Source organism: Patagioenas fasciata, chromosome 8, assembly GCF_037038585.1.
Source record: "Patagioenas fasciata isolate bPatFas1 chromosome 8, bPatFas1.hap1, whole genome shotgun sequence".
Lineage (NCBI taxonomy): Eukaryota > Metazoa > Chordata > Aves > Columbiformes > Columbidae > Patagioenas > Patagioenas fasciata.
This window is the reverse complement of record NC_092527.1, coordinates 16,202,398-16,215,194: the sequence shown is the minus strand read 5'-3', so window position 1 is coordinate 16,215,194 and position 12,797 is coordinate 16,202,398. Positions and strand designations below refer to the sequence as shown.

The following is a 12,797-nucleotide window of genomic DNA, read 5'->3' as shown; positions in this document are numbered from 1 at the left end:
ACATTTTCTGAAGAGAAGGAGGCATTCTATGTCTTTTTTTTTTTTTTTTCAGTTCATAAAGGCAAAACACCAGCCTGCAAAGACATCTAGGTGTTTAAATTAATTACTCAGTACTACCTCTAGACCCTCAGTCCTACACAGCCAGCTGCTGTTCTCTGGCCTCAGAGGTAAATCTCGTCTAACTTTAAAAGGTCCCTTTTATTCTTCTTCAAGCTAGGGGTCCAGTTTTTCTGTGATGGAACATGTGCAGCTGTGAATAACCTGAGGCAGAGTTTGTTCTCAAGATGCCTATATAGAGGGAGCAAGTGCAAAGCTATTCTCTCAGAGGATATAGCTGGTAGACAACTGGGGCTCTTGGAAAGGGCAGTAGATTTCACTTACCAAACGTTCTATTAGAAAAGAGCAGCTTACTCTGTGATTATTTTAGTGTACGCATTTGAAGCATGGCGAATTACTCTGTGCTGAGCACCACATTCTGGTAGCTGGATTCCATGTCTGTATATACCTGTATCAGGTGTATTCTGATCCCAGATCACACATACCATACATTTAATGGAGAATATAGATCCCACTAGGGGCCTACATAAGTATTACTATGTTCAGAATTGCAGAGCTATATTCTGTTTTGAATAACCCTGCTGACCTACAGAGGGCCACACTTGAACAGAATTCCCAGACCACTTGGATATCTTGACCCTTTATCTAGATGCCAAGTCACTTTCTTTCTCAAGATGTGAGAAGCAGGTAAACAATGTCCTACCTCTGTAAGCCTACTTGCTGTGAAAAGCCCAGCTGTCATCCTATCTGAGCACTGTGCACTAAGAACAGCTGCTCCACCTAAAAAGCATTGCTTTCTTGCTGTGTCCTGATTTGCTTTGTTTCGAGGTGCTAACAGCAACTATTTAAAACCTCCTGAGCCAGTGTCCCAAGTGATTCATACAAAAACTGTCCAGCTAAATATCTGTGGAAAGTTCATTAGAATTTTCATGGGTCACAAACATTGATGAGTTAAACCACACAAAATGTAATGTTAATAAAATAAAATTTTCCTGAACAACAATAAAGTTTGTGTGCAAAAATCTGGAATTTAATAGGTACTAACTGTAGAATTAATTCAGAAAAAAATACTACTACAATTACCACAGGTATTTATTATTATTGTAGCATTTAAAATGTACAATGTGCTTTATAAACTTGGTCAAGACAAGTTTCTTTTCCTAGAGGAGCTTACCTTCAAGGTCAGACAAAGTATAGAAGGTAAGAGAGAGTCAAGATAAATGACTATTTGAGGAAGGATGGATTTCCATGAGGTTTGGGATGGAAGTCTACACTGGGATTTGGAAGAGAACCACATAGGAAATCAGAGACTGCCCAAAGCAGTAGCATATAAAAATACAGTCAGTGTGCCTTTTCCGTGTGTTCAGAGATTCCCAGGAAAAAATTAACCATGGGGGTTACAGTAACACATGCAGGTTGGTCCACGTTACATCTCAAAATACACATCACACATGAAAAAAGTACTGAGAAACTGCCTAGTAAGGCATGACTATCAGACTAACCAATAGGTATACAACTACTTCCCTCATGTCACACTTCACTCTTGAAACAAATCAGCTGCATACAAAACTGTCACAACTCTTACTTGAAATATTGACCTGCAAAATGTTTGGAGCTGAAAAGAAACTTCTATACCCAGCAGTTTCTGTCCAGCCATTCATGGGAATAGAGTAAGTAGCACAGGAAGGTAATAGTGACAGTTCTGCAACTCCACTACTCCATTTTCTGAGATGGGTGCCTCAGTAGTGTCCAGTTTACCAGTAAAACAATGCAGGACTACATCTGTACCGTGTGACAGCCCAGAGTGCAACAACTGCTAAGACACAGATTTCAAGAAGCCAAATTAACTACTGTGACAAGATTTTTTTTTAATCATACGAACGCTAAGCGACTGCTCCATAGATCTAGGCTATCAGTCTATTTTCATGGGGTTTAGTATGTGTAACAAATGGATCAAGAAAATATTCTGTGCATCTTTTTTTTAAAATACAGAATAGCATGATGATAATGTAATTAATTATACCTTTTCTATGGATAAATATACCACCCCCACCTTCACTCAGAGTTCAGCTAAAGAAAATATCTGGTTCTATAGCAAAGCAAAGCTAGGAATCTCCAGCATGTATCTTGCACATCAGGAAGCAGAAAACAAGACAATGCCAGTGAGAGGAGGAGTTGTTGCTGCAAATCAAACTGCTTTCATTACAATAACTAGTTTAGAATAAATTGACCACTTTCTGTACAAGAATAAAATTATTTCCAAGGCTGTTGGACTGCGTGAAATTTTAACTAAAATATGAACGACCTAATTCTGTCTCTGCTGTGGGGAATTTTGTAGGCCTGAATTCATAAGCACAATGGCAAGTTTTCAGCTACACTTAACCATTTAAGCAACTGCAAAAGGACATGTTAAGACTGCTTCACTTCTACCGAGTGTGCATCACTGAGTAATAAGATTGTCAACAGAAACCCACAAACCTTGCTTTGGAAAAAATAATCTGTTCATCTATATTGGTACTTGACAAAATACTCTATGAGTAGTGTTCACCCATACTTCTCACTGCATTTTGCATTTTCAATCTCAGACATTAAGAAAATTAAGATAGGAACTTAGTGTTCAGCACAACTGGCCACAATCCCTTGAGGAATTTCTGGGAATAGTCCTAAATTGTAATTTGCCAGTAATTTCTCACCTTAAAAATATTAGCAATATGAATAATGATAACTCACATGCAAAACAGAAATATTTTGGGCCTTCTAATGAGGATACTTTTTGGCCACAAGACCAGTGGCTTTGGAAGTTTGTTAACTACTTTTCAGTGTTTATTTTTGTAGGGATCTATTACTACAGCTATCCAGAATACATCCCTGTTAGTCCTGGATCAGTTATTCAAATAAAGGGCTGTAGTCTGGTGGATTCTTCTGCTGTCCACATGGATCCAGTAGTAGCTCTCCACCTGAGGATGTGATGATTTCTTCCTAGAAAGATAAAACCAATTCAAACATCATTCGCAGATGTCTAAGGCTTTCGCTGTCTTCTAAGAAAAGCAACTCATAGCAATAAAGAACACTGCTCCACTGTAACTGGTAACTAATTATGAATAAAAGCTTGATAAAATAAGTACAGAGCAGCAAAGGGATCCTATCAACTATTCATTTTCTTCATGTTGTTTATCTCATATTTATGCCATTAGTATTATAACTTGTGCTAGTATCAAATAATGACATCAAACAGTTGCTGTACAAAAAAGGCTCTGATTTGTACAACCTGCAAGTTTCTACGCTACTTAAGAAAAACAGCTACAGATGCCTATAAAGGATGTTCTCAAGGGTTAATTTAATAGATATATGCCAGTCCTGCTAATGCTGCTTCCGTAGTCATTGGGATGACAGACACTTCCCCAGGCAGACTGAGTTCAATGTTGAGTGCTCACATACAATAGTAACAGCTTCCTGACTAACTACAGAGAGGTGAAAGACATTAACCTTGCTAGGGTAAAGACAGTCTTTACAAATAGCAGCTATTCTCATTAATTAAATACCCACATGCCAAGTTTGTCCTTTCAGTAACTGATTACCAAGATTAATACAAAAAAAAAAAAAAAAAAAAAAACCCAAACAAACAAAAAAACCCCACAAAACAAAAAACAAACAAAAACACACACAAAAAAAAAAAACAAACAAACAAACAAAAAAAAAAACACACCCAACTTACTGGAAAAGTAGAGAACTTGGTCTTTGCATTTATTCCTAGAGTAATGACAGTTTGTTTTTATTTTTGTAGAAGTTTAAGATTTATAGATGCACCAAAATGAGACAGAATCCAGAATCAGATTGACTGAAATAGCAATCCCTCATCTGAAAGTTTAGATCCAAGTTATGGATCTATATATGGGCCCAACATTTTCAAAACTTCTCTAGTGACTATTGAAAAAATCAATGGAAATTTTGTGCCTGATTTCCTCAGAACACACGCAGATTCCCAGTTGTGGTTCCTCCCCAGTCACTACAACAGACTAAGTTCAGAAAGTTACTACTCAAATTAAATGCTTTTGAGAAGTTACGAGGTAGTGAATACAAAGATTCAGCAATTATCTTGGATGTGTTATTGCTGCTTTCCACACAGTATTTAAATGCAAATAGTAATGCGGAAATGCACACTCGCACCCTCTTCTGTAAGAAGTTTGCTCTTCCAGCTAATGGTTACCACCCCATTGTATCTGTCAGCTGAGTTGCTCGAGTGACCACTTCTTAAATTTTATAAACCAAAATAAAGCAGGTTTAGATTAACAAGTATAGGCAGCCCTGCTCATTTTGATTGAAGTCAAAAGGACCCTCAAAGAGTAGTCCACACAACTTTGGGGGTGGGAAAGTATACTCTTGCCAAAAATAGTCCTGAGAAAGAAGCAACTTCTCCAAACAATACATCAACAGCCACAAGAGAAAGTGTACCTGCAGTGCAACCATTTACATGAAGGTTGCATAGCTGGTTACCAGAAGGCTTCAGGACACTTGACAATGCACTTCACCAGAAAGGGCAGGCAGAAAAGCTTCAAAGGAAATCATGTGAGAGACAGGATAAGATGCCTCCTGAAGTGATTGGCAAAGACCAGTTTTAATATAGCTATTCAGCTAGACAGTTGAAAGATAATTGTGTGGTGACATTCAAGGTGAACCAGTTTCTCTGATAGGCTTACTACAAGGGGAGCTATTAACTATTATCAGGGGACACCTAAGAAAACTTTTATTCTTTTTAAATGTCAGGAGCTAAAAGCCATTCTGCTTCTGACAAGTGTCCTACTGCTGTCTGTAAACAGATCTGGTTTTAGTACAGTGATTGCCTAGGATGAGCTGTGATGAAAATATAGGAACACAGCTGGAGCAGAGATGCTTGGAATTGGTTGTCACCATCACCCCTCTTCAGGACCTCAGGAGATACTACTTTAGCCAGAGGTGCCATGCCTGATAGTCAACATTTGAGGTGTTTTCTTTCCCTGACAAGGCCTTGGTTAGACTCTTTCCAGTTGTACTGGGTCTGGCTGGGATGGAGTTAACTTTCTTCACAGCAGTCTGTATGGTGGTGTGTTTTCAATCTGTGGCTAAAACAATGTTGATAACACACTGCTGTTTTGGCTATTGCTGATCAGTGCTTGCACAGCATCAAGGCTTTCTCTTTTTCCCCACTCAGCCCCTGCTGGCAGTGAGTATGCTGGGATAAGTGAGAAGCTGGGAGGTGACACAGCTCAGCTGGTTGATCCAAACTGGCCAGAAGGATATTCTGTACCATATAATGTCATGCTCAGTATTAAAAGCTGGCATAGAGGAAGAAGGGGATGTGGGGTTTGGCTTCCAAGGTGGCCATTGAGCAAGAATTTCATAAAATTAGGGGAGGAGGTATTTTTCGGTCAAATGTGACACCTGCTATCCTCCCACATGGAAATACAATGTCTCAGTGACCTGTGAAGGGACTCTAAGGCAAACCTCATCTGTCTTAACTTTTTATTTTGTCTTAAAGCCACCTCTGTGTGCACAGATGCCAGTAACTAAGATGGGAAAAAGAAGGTAAGGGAAAGGAGGACAACCAAAATCTATCAGAACAAGTTAATCCTTTCCAATGAACCCAAATAAGTTTAGGAGTTTCTGCCCTTGATGTTGTTGTTGTTGCTTCCTTGGGGACTTAAAAATCCTATTTAGGAAGTGAACATCTATGTTTTTATGAAGGATATCACATTATAATCTGAGAAACTCAACATCTTTTTGTTAAGCCAATAAAATCCAAAATAATTTACTTCTTCTGTACTGCTAATAACAATAGAAATGTAAGGATTACTGATGGAAGAAATAGCGTGTGGGTTTGACTGAAAAGATGTTGCAAACTAGCTGAAATAAAAGAAAGATTTTAAAAGAAGGGAGATTAGAAGAAAAATCTCTGCTTAGTGTCTGTGAGACTGAATACTGAAACAATTAAAAGCTGTGAAGGAAAGGAGGAGCAAAAAATTAATAGAATTCATTTGAAACAAAAGTGAGAAAAAGGTAAAAAAGGAAAGGGAACTAGAAAAGAGAGGATGAAGAGAAACTGTAAGGGTGGCTAAGAAAAAAGCACAATTAAAACTGATGAAGATACGGAGAAATGCAAGGTGATTAAAACAAACTACACTATTAGGAACAGTGCTACTATTTAGTCACAGCCTGGCAACAAGAAACACAACTTAGAGGCAAAGCGATTCAATTAAAAACCATCTAAAATCAAAGATGAGTAGTAAATTGCTCCTGTTTTGAATAATATGGAACAATCCTTAGCAGATCCCTGAAAGAAAATCCCTCTATGTTCCTTTCCTTACTGGTGGCCCCCACTCCTTTGCTTTCACGTGTTACAATCCTCACATTAAAGATTGAAAAATGCTGAAATTTCACTGCTAGACCTTTCTATGTTATTTCCAATTCAATTCTGCAGAGCAAAGAAGCTCAAGAAGTATTAGCTCTGTCAGCCCTTATTAGTCCATTTTTAGCCCAGGAGAGCATGCGTTATGTAAGAATCTGCTTAGAAGGTGACACAACTACCTGCTGAAGCATTGAAAGTAGGGGAAAAGCCTTCTGCTTCATTGGAACAAAAGACACAAACTGTAAATGTTACAGCTAGGCTTGCTTAGAATACATACGTATATTCTTTTCCTCACTATAGTTACTTCTACTTTCCAGTGTGGTTTCAAATTACATGGCTCTTCTTTAAATTATTAATCCATTCCACTCAGCTATTGAGCTCAACCTAGCAAGTGTTACCTTGTGAAAATCAATAAGATCTGTCAGTGTTGCATGTCGGTTTGGATCTACCCCCAAGAAGCTGTAGAAATCCCCTGAAGCATCAACCAGGAAGTGTTTGAAGCCACTTTGCTGACGATAAGACAACGCATAGCCCCAGATTTTCTCACTGACTCGCACCAGGAATGTTCCTTCAGATTTATTCATCAACAACTCTTCTGCCTCTTGGCGGCTAATAATACCTGGCAAGAAAACAGATATGGTTATGCAGATAACAGGTCTGTCAAAGTAAATCAAATGCAACAAATACAGAGTAGAAATGAAATTAAAATAGTATAACTTCAAGATTTAAATGTTTATAGGAGGAATTAGAGCTATGGAAACAACACTTATGCTCTCCTTCTGAAGGATAGCTATAAGAGTTTTGACAGACCCTGGCAGGATATGCTTTTAATTAACTGAATAAGAATTGCTTTATTCCCATCCTTACTGCTTTTTCAAAGGAAGTCCTTAAATGCAACTGGCCTATCAGACCAGTGAATCCTGTGGAAGTGATCATGTAGCAGGTAGGCATGGTTTGGGCATTGTAATTTGAATTTGCAATACATCACTGATATTTGCAATTGTATCGCAGTACTTCTGGCTGTGTTGCCTTACAACTGTTTTATAGGTCCTAAAGAAGGAACATAAAGGAAGTGCCAGGAGGAAAAGCATTTGTCTGCTTTTGTACATCCATAGATGCATACAGACAAATTTGAGCTGCTAACAGAGCTGGGTATGTTAGATTACTTATTTGCAGGCTTGTATTTCTATTGTCAATACAGGAAAACAACAAAGATCACAGTCCTTTCCTTCTGGGACCTTTCAGGCTTAATACCAGAGTAACAGTCCCCTCTAGTTAAAAATTGTAGCCATGAACTAAACAGAGTCTTAACACAAAGAAAAGCTTGATTATTGTATTTGTTGAGCAGACATGAGATAGTATTTACAATTCCTAATGAACAATAATGAGTAATGCACATTGTTCCAGGACACAACAAAATTAGTTCGGGCTTCTTGCAGTACATAATTGTCATCTTGTGGTCATTTTCTCTATGAGCCAGCTTACGTCTCTGGACAAACTCAATCAGGGAACAAACTCCCTCCCCATATCCTGGTCACCAAGCAGTTGTTTTATAGGTGAATTAATTCCTTTGCTGTATGACAAATTTATTTGTCAGGGCAAAAGAAGGATCACAAATTCAGATTTTCAGAGTAAGAAAGGGACAAAGTTCAATAGGAATAGAACTTTCAAGAGTTTTCCAATTTTATTCTTCTGTGTTGGAAAAGTCTTCATCTCTTTTCTTTCAGATCCTAGGACATAACATTGAAGGTGATGGTACTTCTGCTTACAAACAGGGTATAACAGATACACCCTATTCTGGCCACACCCCACATAAAAGGTGTGATCAGAATTGCACCCAGCACTGAACCAGGTCTTACTGTCCACCTATAAAGCCTGGTTCAAATTTGTCTGGTAGGCCTAGAGGACAGTAAGCTCATACCTCATAATTATCTGAGAAATACCAGATGCTCACTTTAATGAGGAACAGATGCTGAATTAGGCCATCCTGAATGCGAATATGGCACAAATGTCAATAAATAATACATGTACATGTTCCAAAGCTACTCTCTATGAAGCTAAACTTTCTCAAAACAGTACATGTAGTATTTAATGGAACTACTTGTCATCATAGAATCCTACACATCCTAGTGAGTGTTCCATAGAGTCCAAGTAATGAAAAGCCACACTGTTTTAGTCCAATAATAAACATAGTTCAGGGATTACCAATTCATACAAAGGGCTTACCTGAATGACTAAATTTTGGAATGCTTTAATTAAGCCCACAGGGCAAATTATGCCTCTGGAAGACATAGGAAGGGACTGAGAAGATCTAGGTCCTAAAAAGCAAGCACTGTGTGATGTTAGGAAAGATAGAAAAGCATCTGCTCGTTTCAGTTTTTGTCTACTTTGAGGCAATTAATTTCTTTTAGTTTTACTCGGTGCAACGATGAACATGATAAGGGCTCAATCTCAGTGGGGCTCAGAGGTCCCTCTCCTCAGTACTAAGAAGAAACATACAGATATATACTCTGCTGAATGAAGTACGGTTCTCTTTTCTGGGGGATATCACAGCAAAACATCCAAAACAGGCAGTAAACATGCAAACATATGCATTTGTTTAGAAACAGCATTACAACTGTTCAGCCAAAAGTATCAATTATTGCACTTTGCACAACTAAAAACAGTTTTATTGAAAGAACTCCAAGATGAATTGTTAAAAATTCTTGAAGTCTGTTCAAATGAAAAGATAGTACTAATATGAATCCATATGACACAGCATGTTATGTGAAGCTGTATCATTAGATCCCAATATCAGGTGTCACATGTCAAGAATTATGCAAAAATTGATTCTGAAATCACACTATTTTTAAGGCAAATAACCAGTCTTCTCTCAAATTTCCCTGTTTTAAATATACAATGAAAAGCTTTATTAGTGATTATGATGCGTACTTCCTTGACAAATCTCTACTTGAAATATATACGGATGAGCCACACTAGCAAGGTCATTCAATGATACAAGAAAGTATAAACAGTTCTATCGCCAGCAAATACTACAATAATTACAATAATCAATATTTATACTATAATTCTAAATTAAAACCATGCTGGTAACTTTTTGGATAGGAACTGAGTACTGTTACAACTACCCCTTCCCTAAGCAGCGTCCGAACTGTTGTGTAGCCCTGATAGGGCATGACATGGACAAGACAATTTAGCACCTGTACAGAGTGTTTGTAAGAAAACAGTTGTAAAAAAAGAAGGTTTGTATTATATGGTGAACATTATTCCTAGAATATTTCTAGAGTTTGAATGACCATTGCTATCAGGTATATAATGTTGAAATACATTTAGCACTGATTAGTTTAATGCTAAACAATCTATTCACCTGCTCTCAGCTCCCACCGGTAGACCTAAAACACTGCAGGCTTCCAGATGATGTTATCTTCTTTGCCAGACCTTATTTTTGTTCTGGTTACTTTATATCATTGAGTAGGTGATAAATGCTACATTGCTCACAGTCAAGTTCTTTTTTTTTTAATTCTCTTTTCTGCTAAAGATGGTGTCATAAGTTATCAGCCAGCTGCTTTCCTCCCTTTTCCTCTCCTGGTTCTGTTAACAGCTCATGAGAAACCATCTCTCCCCACCACTTCATCCCTCTCTCTGCCTCCCAGTTATTTTATTTTTCTCTGGTTCAATTCTTTAGAGGGTGGTGATTCCAACAATGAAAGTCTCCCTCCATCCTTTAAAAAACATTATACTGTTGTCAAGACAACTATAAAAAGAGTGGTGCTGCTCACTCGTGAGACGGTTGTAAAGAAATAACATCTGTGAAAACCCCATATGAACATTTAGAATCATTTGAACTGAAGTCAAGAAACTTTGGTTTCCCAAGGCCTTGATAAGAGGTTTAGAATCACCGATTCTCTCATTTGTGCTAGTTAGGATATTAATTGGAAATATTGTCTGGAAATGAAACCACTGATGCTTTGAAAGCTAATTTTTCCTTCTAATTCTTGCTGATCTCTTAAAAAGAAAAAAAAAAAAAGGAGTATCTTCACTTGGTGTAAAGCAACACTGTGTAGAAAGCAGAAAAGCAGCAAGCCTTTAACTTACGTACAACTTTGCAGATCAGTCATTTAAATAAATACCTCACAACTAATCGATCTACCATGAGTATCATCATTTTAACTCATCATGTGGCCAAATATACAATAGCGTATTTGGACAACAGTTAGCTATCCCACTGAAACTCACAGCTTCTAGCTGTCATGCCCAGTTTCTGTCAGAGTCTGCAAACTGCTGTTGTCTATAACAAACTGTAAAAGAGCAGTAGGCCTCTGGCTGGGAGAGGACCAACGGTGCAGCTAACTCCTCTCGAAAGCATGGTAACCTCATCCACTGGCTTGAGTGTCAGCCCCCTGCCCCCCAAATTCACTGCATGCATCTATCACGTTATATGCATCTACCTGTCCACTTTAAACATTCTAGTTTTGCAATGCTTATACATATTACTATTTTGGATTCTTAGCAAGAGAATAACATTTTAGAAGACGCTTATTTCAAATCATAGGACATTCATTAATCATCAATTGACATGTTCCTGATTAACAGCTTCATTTTTAAATATTGTGCCTGTAATGACAACTTGTAAATGACAGGCAAGTCTTAGCATTTTTGTTGTAATTATGTTCTTTTTACTGCCACCAATCTTCCAAAAAGGAAAAATAACATCCTAACATTTAGAGTATATTAAGTTCATGTGGGAACTGAAGAGTCCGTTATTAATTTAGTGGGCACATCTGAGAAATTCTGATGCTGCCTTCCAAGTTTACAGCAGTCTCAATAGCAGAAAATGCTATTCTGAAATATTATGCAATGACACTTCAGCTTCCCACTCTTCTCTCAACATTATCCTACAGACATGCTTGAGTGAAACTCAGGACATGAAATACATAAATATTTGCTAAGAGAATGCCATAACAAGTATGAATCCAAACTAGAAAAGCTGATAAATTTTGCCAATAAGGCAAGACTATATACTAGAAGTCTGAAATTATTTCTCTGATTACACTGAAAAAGTTATACCAAGTCCATTGCTGTAAACTACCAGTGGTCTAATGTACCACATGTAATAACAATGTCAGTATATACAGATAATTTGGTCTTTAATGACCAGTGTATATTTTAATATGCATACGTGCATTTATATGCACGAAGGGGTCGACTAAGATTAGAGGGACAGCAGGTACAAACACAGCCCAGAAGCATTCATTTACCCTTCTGCAACAGAAGCTGTTTGCTTAGCTGATGTTTTCTCTTTTCATATTTTTTCATTAGTTTGATCTCAAACACTCCAGTGCATGAGGTTTTACTCACAGAGCAAATGCATCACAAATACTGCCATGAATAAATATTAATGAGAGCACTGATGCCAAAAGCACTTTCATGATGCTTATGAAAAGCCTTCTATTTCATGCAAAATTGATTTGTTGAACAATTATGAATATTCACAGGTAATCAATGAAGAGAGAAGAGACTCATCCTGCTTATACAACTTAAGACATTTAACCAGGAAAGCATGTGATTTAGGTCATCAGTCAAAATCAGGAGCAGGATGCAAAACACAGAGAAGCCAATACCAGTGTCTCCTTCATTTTCAATGGCATTAGATCAAAGCCCATGTGAGTACAAATATTCCTGGCAATCATTACATGAATAATTCACATGTTAAAGGCCATACAGACACATTACACCTAGAGCAAATGTAAACAATGAATAAATGAGTAAAGATAAGGAATTATGAAGAGTTAGCAGATAACTTCCAAATACTGTAAAGAACTATATTTGTCTAATTATAGAGGCAGATCTAAAGAGTAATTTGAAAGACAGTAATAAAATGGCACAAGGTTTAGAAGGATCAGTTTGATAAGCACCAGTCAGTCCCTTCCATACTACTATAATTATACCATTTGAAATAAAATGTTTCCCAAAGGGAAATGAACAAGCAAATTTTCTAAAAACTTCCAAAGATATTTTCCCTCTCTCAGACTTGATCTGAGAATCAAAAGTTGGATTATGCCACACCTTGCGAAAAAGCTGAAACAAATTTCAGAACAAACCACTATAAAAGCCTGAAAATAAATTTGTATAGAACAAATTTTAGGGTCTTAGGTATTTTTAATCAAAACAGAAAAGTTCCAGTTTGAGGAGAGGAAAATATGTCATAGGTTTTTCTACCTACATCTTTATAATAATAAAAATCATGCAGCTGGAAGTAAAGACCCAGCCTACTTGGAACCAATATATGATTAATCAGTTTAGAAAAGAAATAATCAGAAAAGTAAATGAATTCAGAAGGGATTAATCCAACTGCAGC

At 37.3% G+C, this 12,797-nt stretch overlaps 1 protein-coding gene across 6 annotated transcripts in view; it reads right to left on the bottom strand.

Annotated features, from left to right (window-relative positions):
- Nucleotides 1–1,131: 1,131 nt before the first annotated feature.
- The window catches only part of SH2D4B (SH2 domain containing 4B), a 110,773-nt gene continuing 99,107 nt past the window's right edge, over nucleotides 1,132–12,797 (bottom strand). For all 6 annotated transcript variants that reach the window (XM_071811753.1, XM_071811755.1, XM_071811758.1 and 3 more), the window contains 2 exons: nucleotides 6,838–7,058; nucleotides 1,132–3,036 (listed from right to left, as the gene is read on the bottom strand). In XM_071811753.1, coding sequence (XP_071667854.1) covers nucleotides 2,944–3,036; nucleotides 6,838–7,058 — 314 coding nt within the window. In that variant the 3' untranslated portion in view covers nucleotides 1,132–2,943. The remainder of the gene's footprint in view (nucleotides 3,037–6,837; nucleotides 7,059–12,797) is intronic.